At 31.9% G+C, this 27,749-nt stretch overlaps 1 protein-coding gene and 2 pseudogenes across 3 annotated transcripts; all 3 read left to right on the top strand.

Annotated features, from left to right (window-relative positions):
- Positions 1 to 6,361: 6,361 nt before the first annotated feature.
- LOC143222608 (protein lethal(2)essential for life-like) lies at positions 6,362 to 7,202 on the top strand. The gene has a single exon (XM_076449306.1). The coding sequence runs from the start codon at positions 6,451 to 6,453 to the stop codon at positions 6,988 to 6,990; it is 540 nt and encodes a 179-aa protein (XP_076305421.1). The 5' UTR covers positions 6,362 to 6,450; the 3' UTR covers positions 6,991 to 7,202.
- A 5,873-nt stretch (positions 7,203 to 13,075) lies between these two features.
- On the top strand, positions 13,076 to 14,159 carry LOC143222607 (protein lethal(2)essential for life pseudogene; annotated as a pseudogene). The gene has a single exon (XR_013012373.1). The product of XR_013012373.1 is annotated as a protein lethal(2)essential for life pseudogene (transcript).
- An 8,334-nt stretch (positions 14,160 to 22,493) lies between these two features.
- On the top strand, positions 22,494 to 23,395 carry LOC143222604 (protein lethal(2)essential for life pseudogene; annotated as a pseudogene). The gene has a single exon (XR_013012371.1). The product of XR_013012371.1 is annotated as a protein lethal(2)essential for life pseudogene (transcript).
- The last annotated feature ends 4,354 nt before the right edge of the window (positions 23,396 to 27,749 follow it).

Below are 27,749 nucleotides of genomic sequence, written 5' to 3'. Positions count from 1 at the left end.
TTTGTGTATTCGAGCATGTGAAATAGTACTTTTTTTTGGGTTTTATGAACAGATTGTAAACGCTCATAACACTTTCAATGACAGTACCGAAAATAATTGTTATTTAAGTATTTTATTGTTAAACACAAAGCTATGCAATGGAATATCTGTGCTGCTCTTACAACAGGTATAAAAATCATATTTAAATGTTTTAAACATATGGCTGAACACTGGAGGAAAATTGCTAAGATTTCTAATGCATCAGGAAGCACAATGGATCTGTTGCCCATGCTTTTTGAGCACTCAGGTGGTTTGGTTTGGTTTGTTTTGAATTTCGCGCAAAGCTACACGAGGGCTATCTGTGCTAGCCGTCCCTAATTTAGCAGTGTAAGACTAGATGGAAGGCAGTTAGTCATCACCACTCACCGTCAACTGTTGGCATACTCTTTTTATCAGCGAATAGTGGGAATGGCCATCATATAATAACGCCCACGCGGCTGAAAGGGCGAGCATGTTTGGTGTGATGAAAATTCGAACCCGCGACCCTCGGATTACGAGTCGAGTGCCTTAACCACATGGCCATGCTGGGCCACACTCAGGTAGTATTTTGTGATGAAGTTTTCAGGATATTATACAAAATATCGCCTAGTCATCACTGTATTCTCACATTATGGCAAAACGTTTCTCCTCTGCCATAAATTTTATGTATTCCTATAAATCGACCTTATAATGTTATAATTTGCAATATTTACAATAACTAGAGTCTCAACCACACTATTAATTCAGACCAAAGTCCTAGTAGGGTAACCCGTAATCCAAGATTACATATATCAGTAACTAATATATATACATATGTATATTCAAGATAATATTGAACCTAAATTATAGCAATTTTTACAAATTGCTATATATCCCGCCTCCACCTTGGCATGTGGAACGTAATGACAGAGAAGTGTAAACAAATACATTTAATCTCTGTTATATTTTTATTTTCGGTATTGCATTGAATGTACTGAATCACTTATAAGACAAGAAAAATAAAAATATGTTTATGACAAAAAATAGTTTCGAATTACATTCAGTTATAATTTTTATTACAGATTACTTAAAACTAGATCTCTTTCCTAAAAAAAAAAGTAAGGTTTAGAATATATTTTAATTATTGGCTCAAAGATACATCAGGGCCATCTGAACCAGTCATTCTCAGTTTTGAACTGATAGAGAGAAGGCAATAAGCCAATAGTACCAGGCACCCACTTCCTGGCTACTCTTATCTGATTGAATAGTGAAATTTGACTATCATTCTTATAACACGCTCACAGTTCTCTTGTTCAAGGCGCGAATTTTTGCAACGTATCGCTCACTATCCATGGCTCATTGGATACATAACTGAACATTAACTACTAGACAATGTAAGACCCAGAAGTACTTCTGGAAACGTAAATAAACGTAAAGAACTATTAACTGACAATGATATTTGTAATTCTTACCAATTCAGCATTATTCACTGTATGTCTATTGGTGCCATAATTCTATTACTCTCATTCTATGATCTACGACAAAAATGAATTTTTAGTACCTCCCAAACGTCGAGCTAAAATGTGATTTATTTTAACAAAACACATTAATGAAAGATAGGTTATTGAGTAGGTTACCCTGCTACTCATCTAGACTTGGTTGGGACTCTGTTTGGTTTCTTTATCGATGTTTCAAATGATAAAGAAGCATATCTCTAATTTTCTGTTGAAAATGTTAAATTTGTGTGGACGTCTTTGGCACTTTAGAAGAATTTGAGTGTTGAATATTTTGAAACTAAGTAGTGAGAGTCATCGATGATAAATATAAAAGATATTTTTGTATTCATGGTGATTGACTGAGGTTACTTTTTTAAAGTAAGTAAACTGATCTACGATATCCGTTGCAAAAAAAAATGTATTTTAAGTGTCCTAATAAGAAGAATTTGGTATTGGCTTACTGGTTAGCGCTATAGATTGAATAGTATAATACTGATGCTGCAATGCTATGGGCTATACGCTGCACAATTTCAGTTGTGGGAGCGTTATAAGCGTGTCAGTCAATCCCGTAATATGATGTTTCATAGTTATAAAAAGCCCTTGTAACTACGGTTTCTAGTACCTGGCTGTTTTTATCTGGTTATTAATTCAAAATTAAAAATGGCTATACTTGAATTTTAGAGGTATCTGTCACAATTGTTTATTCCACGTATTCTTAAGACGTGTTTCAGTAATTTTATAATTTTTTCATTCTAATTATACATTCTACCATCCTAACAAACTGTCCTATCTGCGCTAGCCTTCCCTAAGTTGGAAGTGAAAGACTAGAGGGAAAGCAGCTAATCATTACCCACGCCAACTCTGGGCTACTCTTTTACCAGCAAATAGTTGGATTGACTGTAACCTAATAACCCTCCCACGACTTAAAAGGACATCTAACTCGCTACTTCCAAATTGTGAGTCGAGGAACCTAACCATTTTATAGCTTATAGCTGCTATTTCCCTTTATTGGCACAGCGATATGTCTGCGGGCTTACAACGCTAATTGCATAGATACTTAATGTAATTGCTCTACAGCGACGACACTGTTCGGTGATTTTCGTTTTTGATAAGCTGCTTTGTTCTTCTTTCCTTCCTGATCTCTTCTGTACCTATGCAGTATTCAAATTATTATTTTAATGAAATTCGTATTTGTTTATATAAGATATATGGACAAACACATGAGCGGAAGTACTTCGAAACTTAAACCCTTATAACCCTATCAAGTACCAACTTGTAACTACGGTTTCTAAAACACATATCTTACATAAATAATGCCTCTGTTGCTTTTAAACATAAATGGGAAGCGTTCGATTTTCAAAAGTAGATGATAGTGATCTTTACAAAAGATTGATCGTTACATTATAACGCCCCAACGGTTGTAAGGGCGAACATATTTGGTGTGACGAGGATTCGAACCAAAGGCCCTCAGATTACGAATACAGCGCCCTAAACATCTGGCCATACTGGTCCTTGGAAGAGGTAAAAAGAATAATTTGTCTCTCTAACTGTGTTCTAAACTAAATGAAATCGCCTTTGTGGACTTTGAAGAAACTTAGAAGAGTAAGGGAAGTACGAAAAGCAGAGGATTATTGGAAGTTCAAGACACAACCACAGTAACTCACGCTACAGCATAAGTGAATGATACACAGATACTATTGCGATAGAAATAGTGAAAAATAGTTCGGCTTGTCACCTGAATTCTAAATCAACTGAATGGGCCTAAGTGGACTTCTGACAAGAAGAAACTGTATAGCGTTTTAGATACAGCTATGACCTCTATTTTGTAAAGACATTCCGTAGGTGTGCTTAATTTGTTTTTGATATATTATTTAAAATAAGCAAAGTGCATGCTGTTCATTTAGTGTCAAATTTATCGACAACAAATCATAGACACCTACTATAGATGAATCCTTAGCCCAAAAATGTATTTCAAGATGGCTGGTATGGGTATTAAAATAAAGTAGAGAACAATGTTTCGACCTTCTTAGGTCATCTTCAGGTTAAAGAAGGTTTGTGGGTTTCTTATCATCATGAATCCTTAGCTCAACATACTAATATATTTATATTACTATAATATATACATATATACTAGTAAAAGGAAAAGTGGTTTATGACAGGAACTCACATTCAAAGTCCGCACGCAAACATTTGTGCCACGCTCGATTTAAATTTGAAACTAACAACTCATTTGGAACAGTAATAGATAATATTTGGTTAAAATCCGGGGTTTGATTCCCTGCAGTGGACGCATAAAATAACCTAAAGTGACTTAACTCTAAAATAACCAACGATATAAATAACTATAAATTAAACAAAATACTAGTCTATTTGACAAGTGTTTAAGTTCCATTAGATTATTTTGCGCCCTTCGCTTTCTTCATAAATTTGTCATAACTGTATTAGTAACTTTCGTTCCAGTAATACTAATATGGTCAGTTTCATAGTTTTATTTGTAGTATGAAATATGATTTTATTAAGTTTAAGTTACCTAATCAGTTGAAGAAAAAACTGAGATCGTGCGGGTCCCACCCACACTCGCAACTTAACTGTAGTATTCTTTCATCATTTCAAATTTGAAACTATCTACTGATTCAGGAATACTTCGAATCTCAGTTTTCACTTCGTGTTGACCCGGCATGGCCAGATAGTTCAGGTGATCGACTCGTATTCTGAGGGTCGCAGGTTCGAATCCCCATCACACCAAATCTGTTCGATCTTTTATCCATTGGGGCGTCATGATGTTATGATCAATCGCTGGTGAAAGAGTAGCCCAAGATTTGAAGGTGGATAGTAATGACTATCGGCCTTCCCTCTCATCTTACACTGCTAAGTTAGGGAAGGCTAGAGCAGGTAGCCCTCGTGTAGCTTTGCAGAATCTGTAAGAATAATTAGAAATAAATAAATTGTATAAAATAACAAAATAAAGGCAACAAATACATATTTGTTGAACCGTTTACTAACATTTATATTACTTCCATCAAAGCCTCTTTCCCTTCTCTGAGGAATGTTTTGGTTATAAATAATTCTATGTTTATAAGTTAGTAACTCACTGGACTTGGGATTCTGTAGAGTAAAACTTGTAAAACCCTTTGCCTATTACTTTACAGAAGCCCTATTTGTTCAACGCTACAAAACGATTTCAGTATTAACCAAGCACAAGTTCACTTTTGTTGAGGTTTTCTTTCTAATCGCCTTAGACTTTGGTGATTAATCGAAAAGTCCAAGAGATATCGTATTTCTTAGATAACATTCAAGGTCAAACGAAATTATATAAGGACAAACAAAAATATGTGCATTTCTGGCAGGTTCCAAACTTACAAAACAAAAATCAGTGACTTATAACACAAGCACACAAATAAAACATATGTTCATGACAATAAACTGGCAAATTCTATATATCTCAAAATACGATTGAGGGCTAAAAGTTTACGAATTGTTTTGGTTTAAAATGTTGTTCTATATTGCTTGCAATTTAATGATAAAAGGAATGTTCCAAAGCCCAACAACTGTTTCATATCAATATTCAAAACCTGTTAATTATTTCTCATAATGAAGTGCTATCTCTTCATCTTTATGCTTTAAACTTATACTATAATGTGCATCATGTTGTTTCATGTCTTTACAACGCTAAAATCAGGGGTTCGATTCCCCTCGGTGGTATCAAAAAAAGAGCTTGGCATGGCCAAGCGCGTAAGGCGTGCGACTCGTAATCCGAGGGTCACGAGTTCGCGCCCGCGTCGCGCTAAACATGCTCGCCCTCCCAGCCGTGGGGGTGTATAATGTGACGGTCAATCCCACTATTCGTTGGTAAAAGAGTAGCCCAAGAGTTGGCGGTGGGTGGTGATGACTAGCTGCCTTCCCTCTAGTCTTACACTGCTAAATTAGGGACGGCTAGCACAGATAGCCCTCGAGTAGCTTAGTGCGAAATTCCAAAACAAGCAAAACAATACAAACAAACAAACAAATGTTTCAGGTTCGTAGGTAGAAATTAAAATAAAAATGTTAATATAATTTTAAAATAAAAATTAGCACATGTAACAAATATTGAATTTAAAGAACATGTACATACTAGAAAACAGTTACCTAAGTTTATAGTTATCTAAATCATACGTGGTCTAAAATTCGTATATATAATTTTTTTAAAGTTTAGCCCCACACACTATAATTAAATTTTAATGTAAATAGAATTTCCTGCACACTGAATTCATTTCTTGGTATTTTAATACTGTATTTATTGTTAGCTGGAGTACTCGTCCTCTGAAAGGAAGTTTTGTAAATTCATAATTAATAAAAGGTTATCTTCGGACATGAAAAGTTGCTTCCCTTGTATGTAATTGTAAAAACGCCCATAAAAACTGCAAGACGTGAAACCCCAAAGTTATATGTATCTCTGCATGAATCCGACAACCTTCATGCCAAATTTGGTGAAGATCCATCAACAGGAGGCGAAGTAGTTACACGAGCATACAATAGACAGTACTATTATACTTATACAGATTCGAAAGTTTACATAAATATACCATTTTTAGTCTAAAAATATTCAATACAGATTTCATTTGTTTATTTGTATCTGGTTTCTTACAGATTTATTTGATGTTAAAATAAATAAATATTCTGCAGTGAAATTAATTTTTTATTTGTAATAAATCTTATTCCACAACGAGCCCAACATTTACTAACATATGTACTTATTACTGATCTCACAAATTGTGAACAATACAAAGGCTAAGAGCCTAAAGCATCATGTAAACATTTCTAGCACGTTCATCCAATGGTGTTTCAGATTCTCGAATATTCTAGAGGGCGCACCATAACCTTTAAAAACGATTTCTGGCGCGTTCGTTCTACGTTATAAGAGAGGTGTTGGTAGAAGCGGAGAGAAAACGTATTTTTTTATTATATAAAGATTTGTTCTATGGCTTTTTCACGTGGTTTAATACCTGCTTTGTTTGGCCGCGATTGGTGGGAAAGCGGGGATTTTCCAAGTCGTATTGCAGATCAGCATTTCGGCCTTGGGGTTCATGATAGCGACATTTTTACGCCAACCTTGTATCATGGCTACTACAGACGACCCCGGCGACAAGTAAGCCGTCAGTCAAGAGGCGGCCATTCACAGGTGAAAAACGAAGCAGATAAATTCCAAGTGTTACTTGATGTGAGTCATTTTGCTCCTAACGAAATTAATGTGAAAACCGTCGAAAATTTCGTTGTTATTGAAGGTAAACATGAAGAAAAACCAGATGAGCACGGGCTAATATCTCGACAATTTGTACGACGTTATATGTTGCCTAAAGAAGTTGATCCAGAAACTGTACAATCTTCGCTGAGTTCAGACGGAATTTTGACGGTCGAGGCACCTAAGAAAGCCTTGGAGGGTGAGCAGCCAAATGAACGAGTCGTACAGATTCAAATGAGCGATAAACCGGCATTGAAGGAAGACAAAGAAGAACAGTGAAAATGTGCCCTAGTTATAATGTTAGTGTTGAGCTACTTGTACGTTTAATTTTTTTACTAAATTGAAATTTCGCCAAGTTTTCTACATTATTACTAAGAATGTGTAATCGGCTAATGTTTTGTTTTCTTTTACTTGAATACAATGGCTTGTCATTTTCGTGAAGTTGTAATAATCAGTCCTTAATAATAATAAATGTTTGACTATTAAGAGAACCTTTGATTTAGTCGTGTGGGTTTTCTAAAAATTAACTACACAGTATACGTTATTTTCTAATACGTAACCAAATGTATATTGGTGTTCCGTAATTACTAGTAGGTACTTGAAAAGTCGTGATAAAGAAAACAAATTGGCAACTGCAAATATACTCTACGAGCGTAGAAAAAGCTTTCTCTGTAAACTTGTATGTTAACAACGAGGTTTTAAAGCTGGTAATAATTAAATTTTGAACTTAGCATATAAAATTGTTATAAGCATGATGTTACAAAAAGGTATATGTATTTATACAAATCCATGCGCGTTTTAACAGTTATTACATGAACGAAGGTTAATTTTTAAGATAAAGGTTCAAAAACATTTAAGGCCTACAGATACAATATAGTCAACGATTAGAAACGTCACCTAAGTAATCACGTACGCAAATTAACACATTTTTCTTTGGTGTTTAACATTTCAAAATGCTATAGTTGAACTAACCTTATAATCTGGAATATAAACTTTTGAAACCAATATTTCGTCACAAAACACTACAACAATTCACTTAACTAGAAATGTGTAAAATATATATATATATATTAAGGAAATAAACGCATAGAACAACTTCATTAAATCTAAAAGCAGAGGATATTTTAACTACTATAGCTAATTAACAGTAAGTATTAATGATGAGGGGTTATATTTAAAGTTACAAGTAGTACTTTTGTTTGAGTTTTTAAGCATTTCTAATTAAAATTGAGTTTAATAGATCAAAATTTAATCGAGACAAACGGTAATGCGGTTAAAGCAATCACCTGCAGCATACTTGGTGTTATTAACAGTTTAGTAGTTTTCTGCCCTTTTGTATCTCGGACCGTAGCAATCCAAACTATCCCATATTTTCAGCACATGTGCACCAGTATATTCTTACTTCACAAAGCAATATATTAAGAAATATTTTGTCTAAGTTTTAGTTGAGTTTGGTTTTTGTGTTTTCGTATCAAAAGTACGGAAACTTTGATAGAAAAATACTTGACTTTTATAGATTAAGAAAAGTACACTATTTGGGTCTTTTCAACCTACAGTTAGGAATCTCATTTTGTATAAATGCAAGCCAGATGTGTAAAATTATTCAACAAAAACCACTCGAACCTGACACATTTTTGCGCATGTCTACACAAAAATCTCATGGGCTATTGATTTAAGATTTTTACTACAACTTCACCTAATTTTGTGGACCGTTTTCAGTTATTGTCATTCTGAGCAAAGATTTTCTGATGTAGAGCATCAAATCTCCAAGGTAAAAGGACGTGCAGATAGATAAATATTGGTTAGGGCAAGAAAACTAGAGTAGCAGTTTCTAGCTAAATATTTAAAAACAAAAATACGATAGACATTTATTATTCGTTATTCATTGCCAACGTTTTAGCCCAAATTTATCGAAGTTTATGACGTTATCCCAACTAAACAGCGTTTAGCGTCATGTAGTGTAAATAATATTTGGTACAGCTCAGAGAATGCATGGGGGTAGTAAAAATAAATTGTTAATCTAAATTCTACGAGATTATGATAAAGGAAACAATACTAGTTTGTGGAGGAAAACTACCATAGATTTTAAAGAATACAGTTGGTTATATAAAGATCAATTACGAACGATAGGTTTGCAACCCTGAGATTGATGTGTTACTATCAAGTATCACTTTCTTACTTGCTTTGTGGTGTTGGTATGTATCGATAAAAAGTTACGAATCTAATTTAAAACACCATAGGTGTAAAAAAGGTGAGACCAATGAAATAAAAGTTGGCAGCCAAAGTGGTAACTACACTAACATCAGTGATAGGAATGTTACATCGGATATTCATTCATTAATTAGACAGGTCGCGTTTTTTTTGTTTTTCAACTTAGGGCATGACGATGGGCAAATCAAAATACCCAAACAAGAAGTAAACCGATCTTATATTAGGTAACTCGTAATATAAGTCGATTCAAAAGAAAACAATAACCTAAAATTAACGTGCATTTAGTCATACTTTCTTCGAAATCTATGTAAAAACCCAGTGACAGTTTAGGAAGTACAAATATACGTTTAGAAAGATTTTTATGCATAAAAATTATGGCTCTTTTTAAAGATTTTGGGCCTGTCTTCTTCAGAATATAATTGCTTAAGTAGAAAATCTGAGCACAAGTACAGCACTAGGGGTATTTTGAAAGTTTACCAACTTGAATTTAGAGCATTAGTTTCGTATTTTAACTGAACTAAATTAGCTAGTGAGTGCATGAGGTAAGATCTAGTAAATTTGAGTAAATCAACAGATATACTAGTTGTAAATATTAGTAAGCAGCGAATTGATGTTAGTGAAGTATTTCATGAATTTTTGCTGTCTGTTATTGTTCAGTTAGTTGTGTTTATTTTAACAAAGCTAGTTAAGTTCTACCTTTATCTCGCAGTTTTTATTAAAGTGTTATTCGAGATTAGGTCTACATTAAATATGGAGTTAATATTAAAACTTTGGATTTCACTCAGTCCTATTGCTTATGTCAAGGTGAACTAGTGTAAAGAAATGCTATAAAAGAAGTAAGGTAACTTATTATTACAGGGACTGTAATTTGTATTATTTTAACCATGAAATCTAGAAAAACTCGCTGAATAAGTGTTTTTTTTAGACGAAATAGAACACACTACAACACATTAGTGCCACAAGTGAGATTATTTTTGTGAAAGTAAAATATAGCTTTAACTAAATTTCAAAATACCCAATAGCGAAGCAGCGTCAAAGCGTTGCTACAAATGACGAAGCAATTAAAATATGGTAAAAAATGAATATTACTATCAAAAAAGGGACACAAAATACAAGAACCAGACGTGATATTAAGAGAAAAGAGTGATACTAAACATGAGAAGAAAGATACACAATACATAAAGAAGAATTTGGAACAAAAATTAATCTGATTGGAAACAAGATCACTTGAAATCTTGAAATTGTCTACACCTATTACTGTGCCACCAGTTACTGTAAAAGTTTCCCAGACTACTGCATCCATATTACTATCAAGTTCCAGGTTTAGCTGACCACTTCAAAAGCATTACCTAACTGAGAAGCCAACATACTATAATAGAAAGGTACTACGAGAAGCTCTTCATCTTAATGCCAATTTAAAAGAACGATGACGTTTAGTAACATTCAAGCTGAGAGCCATAACAACTATCAAACAAAACAACAAGGTCTGAAACAGAATATAGAGAAAGAAAAGGCCAAAGCAGAACTTGGAGGAGAGCTGAAAAGACTTACTGAATCATCTTACTCCGATGTTTCATATAATTTGGTGAATTTGTTAACGTATTACCAAAATTTCAAATGTGAATATGAGATTTTAACTGAAGCAAAGGTGTACATTCTTAAAGAAAGTTTGCATTGGTGATGGAACCTCGATCCATTAAAGTTGTAGATAAACACCAAATTATGATGGTTTGAAAGAACTGAAATGATTAATTAAATAATTTGTCACACAGAATGGACAAAATAAAATACAATATAATGCTTTAACTGTAATTTGAGAATACATATTGCTAGGAACTGCAGACAAAGGCATGTAAGGAGTAACAACTCCCCTCAGATGATGTCAGTAAAAAGTAACTGCTGTAAATGTGGGAAACCTCGCAATTACGATCATGAGAAATCAACAGCTATGAATAAAACAAGGAGACAGTACCCTAAACAGTAGTCTTAAAGCCTAACCAAATCAAACAAACAAAATAAAAAGGCTAACTAGAAATTATAAAAACGGACATTAGTTGGATTTGGGGAGCAAAGTTTAAAATAGGGCAGATATATTTACCAACAAGAAGTGAAATACCAATAATTATTTGTAAAAAAAATTATATCTAATGGCTGGATCATAGTAGAGCCAAACACTCCAGCATGTCCTGAAAGTTGCAAAAAGTTTCATGGATTTGAATGGTTAAAATATTTTTCAATAAACAGATGTATATAACAGGTTCTTTAACTTTACAATGGAAAAATGGTGTCATTATATGCTTAAAAAATGTAGATTTTAAGGTTGTTTTTATTTGAACACTATCATAATTTTATAACTCTTGCATTTTTGTTCTAATAAAATGTTTATACCCTTATCATCATGATACTGATACTGGTATTTGTAATTTTGACTCAAAGTCCAAACACTTCAAAAATTAATTATCATCAAAAGTATATAAGTGTTTTAGAACTAACTATAATATATAGAGTTCACTCACAAATAACACGTTAGTAATGAAATCACACACCCCGTTTCTTTGTCCAAAGATTGAGCAAAACATTCAGTAAACTGTGTGCATGCTTAAAATATAATTATTCAAGTCAGTATAAGATTTAATATTACTTTTGAATATTGTGTGTAAAATATAAATCACTGAAAATGATAATAAATTAAAACATTTTTATCTCTAACCATAATGGTAAATAATATTTTGAAGTGTAATACAGTTATCACAATCAAAAATGGTGTGAATAAATTCACAACAGTAAATATTTTTTTTATACAATTTCTTCACCAAATGTTTTGTTACAACTACTGAAACCACAATAACTAAGAAATTGCAAAGTATGCCATTTTAAAATAATACCATAACATGAAAACAGAAAGGTAAATACATGGTTTGTTTATACGCCAAAACTATTAATTTTCATTTGACATTATTAAGTAAAATTATAGTGCAATAACTTCATAATCAATAAAAGATATACATAATTATTAATTAATATAAAGAGTATGCTACTGAAACAACTGTTACAAGTTGTTTAGCTAACATCAGCGAAAAAAAAGAGGATGAAAACTTGAAACCCTCAGCTCTTGAGAGAAGATGATACGTTAACTACTTTCATTTTTTTCTGTGTCATCCTATGTATCAACAGAAGCTTTCAACTTCTTCTTGAATCTCATTTTGTTTGAATCTGAAAGCATCAACATTTTTGTAGATCCAAAGAGCAGAAAAAGTCTTTCCATCAATTTCATTTTATATATGTCAGTAGTTTATTTTTATTTCCATGTATTTAACTTTTTCATGTACAAATTGAAAATTAGTAGTTATGATCTAAAACTTAAAGGTAGCCCTGTGAAAGGCCTTAATACACAATTGAAAAATTATAACTGAACTTAGAGGTAACATAACACTTTCATAAGTATATAAAAATTCTTCTTTTTGGTATTATAAATTCTTAAACACAATTCATACGTGATGTAGACAGAGTACTAGTATGAGTAAATGTCACTTTTAGTGAACGTTAAAATTTGGAGTCAGTGGATGTACTGTTACTGTTTAATAGATTAACTGCATAATTGAAAATGCAACACATATTGTATACCTTTCATGCTAAACATGACCAGGTTGATAGTTTCTCAAAACAATGGGTAATTTTTGCCTATAATTAGCCTGACATATAAAACGAGAGTAGAATCCAAGCTGCTACTATCGAATAATTACAGAAGAAATAATTTAGAAAAATGAATATGTAATTTCACCTTAAGTGCTCTAAAAACGTTATTTATGCCTAGTACTTTTTTTCTCTAACTTTCATAATATTGATATTTATTTGTTACAATCTTGCCCGTTAATAATGTTCTATTTCAATACAGTGCTAAAAACTATAAAATTCTACATAGACGTTTCTTCCGATATAAAAGTTCGTTCTATTTATAGCAACGTTCTTTTTAAGTAACATCGTGTTCACTTATGAAAGTTCTTAAATTAAAATACTTAAATAAATGTGTACTTTTTTACGTATATATACTATTAGTATTAGTAAAATCCTAAATCTATCTCGAACGTTCAAGTAATGGTGAGTTAGATATTCGAACTCTATAGAGGGCGTAATTTGAATTCTCATTGCGCAACTCGGAAGAACTGAAAGCATTACGTAAACACTTCTAGAAAGTTCACTAGAGTTGTTTAAATGCTCGAAGCATCTAGAAGGCGTGGTAAAAGCCTTATATAAAGGATATTGGAAGTCGAGAGACAAGAGTGTTTGAATTGCAGTGACAACGTGTGTGTTTCGCTACAAATAAAAAACTATTTCAAACAAAGTATTATCAGCATGGCTTTTTCGCGTAGTCTAATACCTACCTTGCTTGGACAAGATTGGTGGGACACTTGGAATTATCCTACCCGTATACCTGACCAGTATTTTGGGCTCGGTCTTCATGATAGCGATATTTGTACACCATCTACGTATATTTACTACAGACAACCCCGGCGACAAGTAAGCTCTAAGGCAGGTAGCGGTGTTTCACAGGTGAAAAACGAAGCCGATAAATTTCAGGTGTCACTTGATGTGAGTCATTTCGCTCCTGATGAAATAAATGTGAAAACTGTTGAGAATTTTGTTGTCATTGAAGGTAAACACGAAGAAAAACCAGATGAGCACGGTTTTGTATCAAGACAATTTGTACGGCGATACATGTTGCCCAAAGAAGTTGATCCACAAACTGTTAAGTCATCTCTGAGTTCGGAAGGAATTTTGACGATCGAGGCACCTAAGAAAGCCTTGGAGGGTCAACAGCCAAATGAACGAGTCGTACAGATTCAAATGACTGATAGGCCGGCATTGAAGGAAGGACAGTAAATTAAAAGAATGTTGATATTCAACTGCAGATACTTAATGAAATGAAAATCTTTCAAAATGATAACGTGTTCTACTAAAGACATGTAACTGATAGATTTTATGTATAATAATGTAATGTATTGGTCTCTACCAGACTTAGTGAGTTCAAGCTAATTATCAAATATTCGTCATTTATTATCGTCTGAGTTTTACGTCTTTTCACTGCGTTATTTGTTAGCGATGACGTAATAATTAGTATTTAATTAACAATTATACAAAAAGTAAAAATTCTGATGTTTTTGTAACATATTCTAAATATTGATGTGTAATTGTGGAAATTGTACTTTCTAATGTGCAAATAAATGAATAGAGATGTAGGTATCGTGTGTGTGTGTGTGTGTGAACCTTATTACATTTCCAAACTTAAAACGGTGAACTTAGTACATACACACTTAATTCGGTACATCCATGTTTACTATAACTAGATATGCTTTTCATTCTTGTACAATAACTAAGTGAAGTTAGCCGTAGTAACTTAGTCACTAGTCATGGGAAGTAATACTGTATACAAACGCGATATGCGCTTGATAACAAATTATTTCCAAGTACTGTTTTTACAACAAATGTCTTAAAATGAACATACATTCTAGGCTTTAAAATGTAGCCGATTCTATCTATTATAGTTTTAAAAAAATTCTTAAGTGTCCAGTCATGTACGCTAAAAGAACGTTAATGATATGACGTAATTTTCTTCGTATGTCTAAAACTGCGATTTTTGTTTGTTTAAATGTGTATTAGGGTGACAGATTTCCAAACCGAAAAACTAGGGCAGTATATCCGTTATCCATATTTCGAAAATTGCTTATTACAAATTTGAAATTATTTTATTTACTTAATTGAACTGTTCCCCGATATTTTCCAAATATATTAACAGTCATTATTTGTAAAATAACTAGCTTTTTGGCGAAAACACAAAACAAGTAAGCAGAAATCAAATTGCACATGCAAGAAATCTTGAATTATTAACTTTATCCAATTCATCTTAAAATAAAATAATTTGCATCTGATGATTTACTTAAACTTCTATACAACATGTTCAAATATACTATGAAAACTTTAGGTTATCTTCTTGAAGAATGCATGGAAAGTAGTTTTTTCTTAAACAATTGTTCACAGAATAGCTGTGAATTATTGTCTAGTACAAACTTAATTAATAGCTTCATCTCTTGACTGATTCAAAATCTAATTACAGCTGTGACTATAGAAGATTCTCTTATTGGTTTTAGAGGTAGACTCATTATATGATAACACTGCAACTTGATAGTTTATGGCTATGTTCTGTACATTTCAAATAACTAAAAATGTGCAGTGTTCTGGAAAGACCATTATTCTCTTAAGCCATCCAAGCAGGGTAATGTTGCTAGTGGTAGGATATATAGGGTTTTGGTTGCTTCTATTTAAACAAGTTTCAAGTAGTTACAATTGTATTATGTAAATTACTAGGTAGGCCCCATGTTGAGTTCAGAGAAAGGATACAGGGATGATACATGGCATGAAAAAGTTGTCATATGAAAACAGATTAAGATCTCTGAAAAAAAGAAATAGTGTGGAAAGATCTAATTGATGTGTTTATTAAGGAGACTAATAATACCAATCATCATATGTTTTTAAAATTAAACTGGCAAAATAGGAGTGATCTTTTGTTAAAGCAGGTATTTTATGGTGGAAACATTCTATTTAATAGAGGTTAACACAAGGCTTGATAAATATTTTAATGATGAGGCTGGACATGAATTATTTCTTGTTTAGTGAATGGGACATCCTAGATGGATGAACTAGTCCCTTATTATTCTTAAATTATATGCTTAAACCACAGTTTTTTAATACTTTAAATGAAAGTATATTAAAGTAAGGTGAAAAATTACCTACATTTGTTCAGAAGTGAAACAGACATTAGTAACTTTCACAGATTTAAACCAAATTCTTAACATGTCTCCAACAGTATGAACATAGCAACTGGCACCTCATTTTTCTGTAACAAGATTCAAATGAAACATAGTAAGAGACAGCTATTCAGTGACAGTGCGTTACATAGTAGATGAGCTTCATTTTGATTATAAAACCCTTGTTTGATTATAAATACATCTTCTTAATAAAAAATGGAATGAGTAATTTAATATTCTGTACTTACTTCATCAATACAAACTGATTTAATCTGTATTTGATAATTCAGTTCCCATTAGTTAACTATTATTTATTTTTATTCAATTTAAAAATATGTTTCATTCTATATTTCAAATATATAACCAATATTTCTGTTCCAAAATAAATTGTTTCCAACAGTTTGAAAAAACTACAACGTTTTGATCATTAAGAAGAAATCTGTTGCTCTGTGCCAATAAGATAGACCTCCTCAAATCAGATATTGCCACAAAAGTGTACTCAACACATTTTTAATGAGCACATGTGAATAACAGATTGTTTTATATTGTAATGGAAACACGATATTGCCACACGTAGATTTCTGGGTTCTTTTACGTGAACACTATCCTAAATTTATTACTCCTGATATATAATGCTCTGATGAAATGTTTAAACCTGTATCAGCAAAATATCTATATTGATGCTCACAATTTTGGCTCTAAATACCTAATCAGGATATTATAATCATGCTAATTAGAGTTTACACATAATAGCAGTTCTATGTATAAAAACTGAGTAAATAATGAATGATATACACACATATGCTTAAAATACAGTTATAACAAAATCAGTTGCAAACATTCTAGTAATTTCTTTTCTATTCAAAATTAATTTTGAGTACTGTATTTTATTATATAAATTACTACAAGAAGGTAGTAAGTGAAAAATATAGGCATACAGATTAGGAAATGCTAGAGTCAAATCATGAGGGTGAAAAGTTTTGGGGAACTGTATCAGATGGCTTTCTTTACCAATTAGTCACAGAATCTACTAGAAATAATGTTTTAGATTTATTAACCTCAAGTATAGAAATAATTGAGAGGGTTGAAACTGGAGAACATTTGGTTGCTTTGCTGTATGTGGACATAAGGAATAATGATATTTTGGCTGCAAATTTCAAAAGGATGCAACAAGATGTATTTGTTGTGAATTGAGCATCTGAATTATTTGTCAACACTGATCAGATGTGGAAAAGTTTTGAATATTCAACATAAACATATTCCTTACAGAAAGAAATGAGCAGGTTCAAGTAACAAACCAGGTTGGTTCACAAAGAGGATAAGATATAAAATTAAAGTATTATAAATGTAAGAAATTTAGGTTGACTGGTAAGACAGGAGATTTAGAAGATTAAGAAAGTACTTAATCCATTTGTTCCAGGATTTAATGTTGTGTATAGGGGTGCAGATATAAAGAAGAGGTTCAGGGAGGCCAAACCCTCCTCCACCCATTTGTTTCAGAAATTACTAACTCTTTTCTAATATTATTAAGCATAGATATGGGGATCAAATCACCTCTGTCTTTTTCAGAGAATAATAACAATAAAAGATGGCCACATGTTCCAACACTGCCATAAACTGTCATTAAAAAACATTAAATGTTAGTGTTTTTATACTATTGGTCAGTTAATTACCATAAAAATTTTGAGATTTTTTTAAAACACAGCTGGAGTCTTCAACAAATCAGTTAAGGTTTCAGTTAATAACATTACCTGTAAGCTCATATAACAGCATGAAAGGTGTCTTTTTCTCTAGACACAAACAATGTCTAGATTTTAGAGACTTGTTTTTATCAAAATTAATATTCTTCAGGGCACATCCAGCTCTTATAGACTTGTTACATTATTGATTTTTCATTACTTATAATGAGACTTCTTAAAAGAGAAAGATATTTTTCATATTGTTGATATATAAAGCAAATGAAACTGCAAATAGTATGACTGTACAAGTAACAACTTTTTTAACAAATTTCAAAAATGGACATCCTAATTACCAGTGCTACAATCTTTTATAAATATCATTTCAAATAACTATATCTATTTAATTTTAGTTACAAAAAATTGAAATGTTTTTAACTATTTGTTTTGTATCAATCACATAAAAAGAAGAAGCTTATAAATCAATTATAGCTTCATTGAGCTAATCATTTACAGAATATGTTAATGCCATTTTAACTTTATTTAACTAATTCGGGTTACTTTAGAGCTATGTGATTAACATTGGTTAATCCAAAATATTATATGATTGTAATGAAAGTCTTGTCTCCCACATATAAAATATTGAAAATTTGATTACAGTGTTATGCAGTTAATTTTTATAATTTTAATTGGTATTGTACCTTCATTTTAAAAATTAAACATTACTGTGGCTAATGTGGGAAGTTAATTAAACATTGTTGTTACTTGTTAATACTATATTATCTGAATAACTTTGTAATTTTTTATTTATTTCCTAATGGTTTTCATACTTTACAGAATAAAACAATGTTATCCTAATTTGTATGTTATTTTACTTGAAATTTGAGCTGCTTGACTCTAACTTAACTCTAAATTATTATGCCTGAAGTCTGAAGACATGGTTTCCTCTATCTTTTGATATTTGTTGCCACATGATGTAACTTTTAAGACACAAAGTTTATATGTAGAAAACGTTTAAATATTCAAGATAAACATATTCCTCATAGAAAGAAAAGAGTGACTGCAAATATAAAACCAGACTGGCTCACAAAAAGTACAATAGCTAAAAATTAAAGAAAGTCATAAATTTAAGGAATTTAAACTGACTGGTATGACAAGAGATTTAGAAAATTATAGAAGATCAAGAAAGTTCGTCAAACACAAAATTATGACATCAAAAAGAATCTTGGCTGAAAGGGTAAATATAACAGTAAGGATTTCTTTTAATGCATAAAAGGTAAATAAAACACTGGGATTGGAATACAGTCCTTGAGGGCTGATAAAGGAAGACTCATATCTGATGATTATGAGAAAGACGGGTCATTAAATTTTGCTTTTCCTTCAATTTTTATTAATGAAGATTTAAACATTATTCAACACTTTGAACAAATGATAGATGGAAACAAGAACAGTGTATTAATTCTGAAGACAATTGGGAAGTTTAAAGAATGATAAGACTCCTGGTTCAGATAATATATCCTCAAGGGCTTGAAGGAGGTTAAGGATTGGATAAGTGAACTACATACTACTATTTTTTCAAATCCTTGAATAGTGGTAGACAACAGTGTGTATGTGTTTTTCTTATAGCAAAGCCACATTGGGCTACCTGCTGTGTCCCCTGAGGGGAATCTAACCCCAACTTTAGCATTGTAAATCTGAAGACATATCACTGTCCTAGCAGGGGACAGGCAGGTAACAGAGGATTGGAAGTTAGCTAATGTAACTCCTCTTTTCAAAGATGATAAACATTGTCCAGTAATTATAGGCATATTATTCTTACATTATGTAATTCTGCAGTCTATATATAAAAAGATAAAATATCCACTACACTAAAAGGTATTTACAGAGATGAAATATGAAAGTTTCTACATTATGCAAAATATTGCCCTTTACAGCACAACATTTTTCCATGTGCACAATATTATATCACAATGTAATGACACACATAAATTTCAGTAGTAAAACTACAACTTACAACAATAACCTGTGATTCTGAGTCACTAACATAGGACTTTGGTCTCATTTAACAGTGTGGTATTAACAACATCCAGACATATTTTCATTCTAGTTAATATAAAGATTGTAAATGATAACCATTTAAAGTAATTTACGAGATTTCGTAAACTTTTAAGAACTTAAGAGTGATGATAGACAAGTGCATACTTACCATCTTATATATGCTGAACAAGGCTTTTCACATATCAAGGCTTATCAGGCTGGTTGTAATATGTGATCTAGGTTAGTTACATAAATAATAGCTTTTATGGTGTGACAGATCAAGTGAGTGAGGCATAATTATCCTCATCTTTGATCTTGTACAGGTCAGAATTACACTAATTATTAATAACACTATTATTTATATTTAACATCAACTGCTTGTTACTTTCATTATGACAGAAAGGATAATGCTTTGACCAAGGTCAGCAAATGGTTTAAGAACACAACAACAAGTAAAGAAACAACATAAAAAAATGAATTACTGCAGGGATGGCATTTGCATCATCTTTTCATAATACTAATAGCACAGGAGCAAAGCATAGTAAAATGTTAACAGAAAAAAACAGGATAAACTCAATTGTGATTGAATAGTTTTATATACATATATATATAATGGCACTTGTTAATTATTCCCTTTGTTATTATGTAGGAATGATGCAAATACCATCTCTGTTGTTTGTTTGCAATGTTTTTGAGGGATTGATATTGGCCATACCTATTTTTGAAAACATTTTCTTCACTTGTTTTGTTTTTTAAGCAGTGTTTCAATAGACACAAAAACATTGCGTTTATAACGAAGTTATTAATATAATGAGGTTACAACTGTAATATTTATTGTTTGGCTTATATTTCCTTTCACTCTGTACTTCAGCTTTTTAAAGTAACACCAAATTTTAGGAAGCTAACTTCAAGGGGTAATGATAACATTCTTTACAGTATAATTATGATAAATTACTACTAGTGAATATTATTTATAAAAGCGGATACTCTGTCTGAAATTATGTCATCAAAATGAAGTTGTTTGATGTCATTTTTAGGTTTTGGAATTATCGTGTAATAAACAACAACATGGACTTCAAACGTTTTACTATAATATCTACAGACATTCCTAGAAATTGTTACGAAGTCATTACACAGGTATCATTATAAGAAGAAATACCATGTAGTATTGTAAAGTTCTGATGACCTGTTGTAGCGATTTTTAAACGGCCATTTAGAAGAGCAATGTGTGCCATCACTACATAAGAAGTTCTACCGTTTGCCAGGTGACACTACAGCTGTACATATATCACAAATGTAATGGTCAAATTTATTTTAAGTTTTTGGTAAGTATGACTGACTAACCGGCTTCCTTCCAGCCAATTACTTTACAATTATGGACGGTTAATGTTCACAACCTTTTCGTAGTTTGGTGCAAAAAAGAAACAAACCAAACAAATATTTGGGGAACAGCTGAGGTAAGAACACCAATGTAACTACCAGTAATTCACATCATTCTGAAAAACCAGTAAAACAGTATTGTGTATAATATTGTTTCAATACTTGCGTCGCATTTTTATACTAATGCAATACATTGTTTTCTTAGTAGGGAAACACATTTACGTTTCCATAGCTACTTGTCAATAATCTTAATGTTGTAAAATGCAAATTAAATACATTTATAAGTCCCGTCCTTAACTCTTATTTACAAATGGATTGTTCATTTCGTTATGTACTTTAAGCATGTTTCTCGTATTGGCATCAAACAAGACCCTATTGAGTTACAGTTTTACCATTTGATAATTGACAATTCTTTGGAGTCTTGTTTTCCAAACGTAGAAATTCCCTTGCGCATCTATTCGTCCCTCATGGTTACCAACTGCAGTAGAGAACACTCATTTTCAAAATTGAAAAGGATTAAATATGAACTAAGGAGCACCACGGGTCAAAACAGATTGAACAATCTCACTCTAAAAACCATCGAACGTAAACTTCTGCGTGAAACAGACATTTTCAGTATCATCAACAAACCTGCTCATGCTAAATCTATAAAATGTAACTTTTAAATTGTAGTTTTGTTACTTTTGACGTTTGAAACTGATACCTACATATAAGTAATACTGTTACTGAAATGTCATATATATTTGTCGTATTATCTGGCTGTATAGCAAACGAAACAACGCAATTAAACAAGTTAAAACTTTGTTTTTTTTTAATTTAGGGCCCCTTTATAACATATGCTACATGCCCCGCACTAGCTTAATCCGGCCTTGCCCATATCATGTGCAAGGATACTCCGTCTGAAATTATGTCATCAAAATGAAGTTGTTTGATGTCATTTTTAGGTTTTGGAATTATCGTGTAATAAACAACAACATGGACTTGTTGTTTATTATTATGTCATAATAATACTACTGCTTATATAAACGTTTTGTCACGTTTAGTGACAAAATTCAAATTAAATGTACCGATAATATATTGTATTCTTGAACTATTTACCAGTTATTTTGTTGTCTTCAAATGAATGTAAAACTCTTTAGTGACAAAAAATAAACAATACAGCATTTCGGTAACTGTTAACCGACAGTTAACAGTGAGGGTAAACATTTATTTATGTCTTCAAATAAATAAATGTTATTTATTTGCAAATAGAATATTCTGTTTATTATCTTAAATGTATACATACTGTGTTTACAAGAGTACGTTTTACTATTTGGCCCATTTACGTTACAGTAAATTGCTAAGATTCATTAAACAGTTGGTAACGGAAGTCTAATTTTAGTGGTATGAAATCATGTTCCACATTTGGCACCGTTTTTGTTCACTAATAAAAAGTTTCATTACTAATTATCGCGCATACTTACAAAGGTTATTGAACGAAAATACTGAACTTAATTTCAGAAAACAACCAAGGGCTGACATCAACTTACTACCTTTTCGAAAACGTTCGCGCAATCTTCTCGTAGGTATTAGAACACTCTAGAAGACGCGCAATGTCAGTTAACACTGCGCATACCGGAAGAGCAGAAAGTGACGTAACTGGTGTGGCTAAAATTCTCGAAGAATCTCGAGAACGTACCGTAACTACTATATAAATGATACTCGTGGTAATATTGTAACTATCTTCTACTACGGACTTGTTACGTTGGAAGTCGACAAAGAAAACTTTATTTAATATGGCGTTTTCACGAAGTTTGATACCGACGTTATTGGGTCGAGATTTGTATGACCCATGGGACTTTCCTGTACGTATACCTGATCGACATTTTGGGTTCGGGCTTCATGATAGTGATATTTTCACACCAGCTATGTATCGTATCTATTACAAACAGCCACGGAGACAAGTTACTCGTAATACAAGCAGTGGCGTTTCTCAAGTAAAAAATGAAGCCGACAAATTTCAGGTATTACTTGATGTAAGTCATTTCGAACCTAACGAAATAAATGTGAAAACTGTTGAGAACTGCGTTGTTATTGAAGGTAAACACGAAGAAAAACCAGATGAGCACGGTTTTATATCTCGACAGTTTGTGCGACGTTACATGTTACCCAAAGAAGTTGATCCAGAAACTGTACAATCTTCTCTCAGCTCGGACGGAATTTTGACAGTCGAGGCACCTAAGAAAGCCTTGGAGGGTAAACAGCCAAATGAACGAACTGTACAGATACAAATGAGCGATAAACCGGCATTGAAAGAAAGCAAAGAAGAACAGTGAAAATGTGTTCGAATGTGTTAGTGTCTTTTTGATATTTTAATTTAATTAGTATCTTGCCAAATAATTCGTGTGTTCCTTTATAAGTGTGTAATTAATAGTCTATTCTATACCATGAATAAGGTCTTTGTCACTATCAGACAAAATTCAAATTAAATGTACCGATAATATATTGTATTCTTGAACTATTTACCAGTTATTTTGTTGTCTTCAAATGAATGTAAAACTCTTTAGTGACAAAAAATAAACAATACAGCATTTCAGATATCGTATCACTTTTGTTTTTGTTGTAAAAATTTAATTTTGGTGATAACGCTATCTAACATTTAAAAACTGTTTTTCACCTGTATCCATTATTTTAATAATATTGCATGTTTATGAATAAAATGTATTGTATTTTAACACTTCAACGGTGAACTTTTGAAATTTGACACGCTACATGTCATTACTAATATTACAATACGAAGTTATTTAACATGTCGAGTAACCGTGAAGTTACACGGTATTTTATGAAATTAGGTAATTGGGGGGATATCACGGTTGTACGTTACACAAACTCATAATTTATTCACGATCGTGGTTTCCACCACTAAAGGCAACATCCGATTTAAGTATCGGATAGTTTCATAACCTTGTGTATGAAACCCTGTTTTCATGTGCAAAAACGAATATTGGAAAAGATTTTCTTATTTTCTTCTACAGATGAATGAACATAAATGATAGCAAGGAAGTTACCATCATAACAGACCAGTGAATATAAAATGATTAATTGTCAAATTGCTTATGAATTTTTCCAATAAATCTGAAGGCAGTTAATATAAAAGTACTATTACTAATCACAATTTAATTATATTTAGACTTTAAGGGAAAAATAACAGGGTAAAACTTTCTTGCACTTTGTATGGTTTAATAGTTGCGGTCAAATAAATTATTTTATAAAAACGTAAATCTTTAAAAGAATACTAATATTCTAAAGCCAGCTTCAGAACTTTGGTTGTACCTTATCTTGTAAAATGGTAGTAATGTTAATCGATAGTTTAGGTGAATTACGTATTGTTTTTCTTGATAAAATTAAAATACAAAGGTGTAGGTTTAGAGCAAAGTTGGTATAACAAATAATAAGGTACACTTTAAATACACTACCATTACTCTGGTTTAGAAGTAATCTAAAAGTTGTCATTTCTAATTGCACATAGTTTTGATACTTGCCCTTTTAACATTATTAATAATAAAAACAAGTTTGGGTACATAGGGAGGAATACAGGCTTAAAAAGCATCCAGAGAGAAAGCCATTGTGCTGCCTACTCCTTATTCCAGAAGATCTTTGAGGGATTTTCTGTGGTAAGTACCTATATTGGTGAAATAACATTGTAAACAATTAGAATTTTTACATATATAATGCATTTCTTGAATTTTAATTTTGTTTTTTACCCCAATGGAACAGCAATAAGTCTCCAGAGTTACAGCTCTGAAACATGGGGTTCAATGCTTCATGGATAGAAATAGCAGACAATACAATTTGGCTTTGTTCAAGAGCAAACAAGTTTGTTTTCAATTGTGTATGTGAAAACAATAACTCAAGTTTTATGTACTATTTTGATCATATTTTGTAAAAAAGTTGAGGTTGAACGTGCCCCAAAGTCAAGCTTACATGGAGGCTAATCAGGTTTTGTACAACTGTAACAAACTGGGATTTTAAATATTCAAAGCTTGGGAAATATTTAAGATAGAAATGTTTAAAACCAAAGGAAGTTGTCTTGTATATATTTGGTTGGTTGCAGCAACACTGGGATTGGAACTATACAAGTGCTCTTCTAGAGTTCATTCTTTGTTTGTTGTGACTATATTTTGATGTACATTTTCTATACTGTAGTCAGAGAAGATTGATAACATCAAATATTTCATAGAATACTGACGTCATTTGATATGTCCTCGCATGAATTCTGCACCTTAAGCTGAACTTCTTAAGAAACGTAATATGGAGAACAAAGCTTGGGGAGGACATTTCACATTTATTCATTGCCATGGTTTCTGTGAATAAAGGCACTATCAGATATAATCTGAAATGGTTTGTGAACAGATTTATATATGTTTAACCATGTAACAGGAAGTAACTTTTACAATCAAGGGCATGACCAGGGGTTTAGTGTACTCCACTTGGATTATGAGGGTCAAGGGTCCAGATCTCCATCATGCCAAACATATTTGCCTTTAGAGGTGTTATAAAGTGTTGGTCACTTCCACTATTCATTGGTAAAAAGAGTTTGTGGTAGGTGGTGATGACTAGCTGCCTTCCCTCTAGTCTTACACTGCTAAATTAAGGATAACTAGTGCAGATATTCCTCATGAAGCTTTGGTGACATTCAAAAAACAAATGCAGTCAGGGAAGAAGCTTAAGTTAGTTTGGTCTTTTTAAAACTTTTTATACATTTGTATTTAGAATTTTGTTTATTGCAAAAATTACCAAGGTTTTTACTTTTGGATGTTTGTATTTGTTGGTGCTTAAAATTTGACCTTGAATGTTGATCAGTGGAAGTATCAATTATATATTAGGTTGAGGAATAATTCGTGAGCGTTTTTAACTAATTTCATTCAAGCATTACATGCAAGACTATACAATACTTCAATGCATGAACACATTACACCCAAAACATTTATTATGATACTTTATTTCATGTAATACCTAGGTATATAGTATGCATTGTTTTAAACGAAATTGCAAGAAATTAAATGTGAAAAGCAGATGGTGACGAAAATGCTCGAGTTTGTCCACTTGACATTCCATTTAATGAGCTGAAAATTAAAGACATATGAAAATCAAACACACCATCTATTAGAGCAAAAAATTATCTACCAAATGACATGAAATATTTTGCGAAAGCGTTTCATTTATGAATATATTTTTTCAACTTGAAAAAACGCTCACGAATTATTCCTCAACCTAATAACATAGAGAATAATGACATCATCAGATATGACATCCACATATGAATTTTCTGCTTTATTTTTAACTTAATGTGAAACGTAACACAAGTTATTCATTAAAAACAGAAATCGCTGTCTTTACAAATTAGAAATATCAAAAATGGACAAGTATAAAAGTATCATTACATATTTAGAAAAATATATATGTTTTGATTGATAAAGGAAATCAAAATAATTATAAATGAATAACTAAAATCAAATGTATAAATATCTTAAAAATTATTTGTAAGCTTTAATAGTAGCAGATACAATAGGTTGTAGTATAAATATGAAGTGATGCTAATACAATAGCAGCCCAAATTTCACATCTTGCAGATTTTGTCAATAACGTACATATATCTATTCTTTATACCAGTTCTTCTGAAGCCTGAGATCCAATACTTCCATTGATACCCAACTCATAGGTCATCAGGGACTTGTAGTTGTTTGAATTTTTTTACATTTGTTAAATTTAAATGATTAATCTAATGCAACTGAATATTTCATGAACTTTTTTACTCATAAAACTTCTCGCACTTAATGCATTATTTTCCTCAAACATATTACATATTATTTCAGTAAACTCTTTTAATACCAATTGTGCTCTTTTTCTGTTAATTTTATAAGAAACATACTTTTTATTGAGTATTATATAATATTAATTGTGATATTTTATTAAAAACATCAAAATACCCATAATTACATATTACTGTGAAGGTTTCTCACACTCTGTTCCATATATGATGGTTTATTTTTTACAAATGTAACATGATCTGTAACATTTTAATCTTCATCATCTGTGTAAGTGCAACTGATAATTCATGGATAAAAATGTAATATTATCTTAAGTTGTATGCTTACCACATCATAACACTACATCTTGAAATTTCAGCTTTTATCTTACAACTGGAAACATTTAATATGTGTAGATGTATACTCATTACATTAATATAACCACAACTTGGTAGCTTTTGTTTGGATACTGTCCATCTCATACATCAGTAGATATATTTGGTATTCTGGTTTATCATTCAGATAAGCCACTTAAGCAGTGTGATGTTACTAGTGGTAGGGCAAATAGAAGTTTGAGCCGTTTTTATCTGCAGAAACAAGTTTGAGGAGGAAGTGAGAACCTCATTGTATATGTCACTGATTAGGCAATATTTGAAGCTGTTTCAGATCTAGACTCTTTATCTTAGAAAGGGCATTGAGTTGTTGGAATTAATACAAATACTTGGATGATGCCCTTGATGGAAAGGTTGTTGGATGAAAACTGTTATGAATTCTGAAACTGTTTTTAAAAAACCAAGAGTTAGAAAGGATCTGACTGAGATGTGTAAGATTGTTCAGAGAATTTACAGTATCTGTATACCATATTTTTGTTTACTTAATGGCAAGAACTGTTGGATTAAGAGAGGTAAGTATAACTTTAGTAATTGGTAGAATAAGAATAATATTCAACTAACACTGATTAATGTTTCTAGCAGGATATTAGACCTTTAAAATGTGTTGCCTTCATATGTGGTGAAAGCAGTAAATTTAAGGAAGACTAAGTGATGGACTGATAATTAGCTGAATGATAATGGCAGATTTAGTGTTTCATTTTAAAGTTTAGTTTAGTGGATGGGACAGCCTAAATGGCAGAAGATGTCCCT

Source organism: Tachypleus tridentatus, chromosome 8 (assembly GCF_004210375.1).
Source record: "Tachypleus tridentatus isolate NWPU-2018 chromosome 8, ASM421037v1, whole genome shotgun sequence".
Lineage (NCBI taxonomy): Eukaryota > Metazoa > Arthropoda > Merostomata > Xiphosura > Limulidae > Tachypleus > Tachypleus tridentatus.
This window is presented reverse-complemented; position numbering and strand designations above follow the sequence as displayed.

Bases quoted from the DNA above. Each gene is read 5' to 3' on its own strand.
- LOC143222608 (XM_076449306.1), top strand. From the start codon at position 6,451: ATGGCTTTTTCACGTGGTTTAATACCTGCTTTGTTTGGCCGCGATTGG.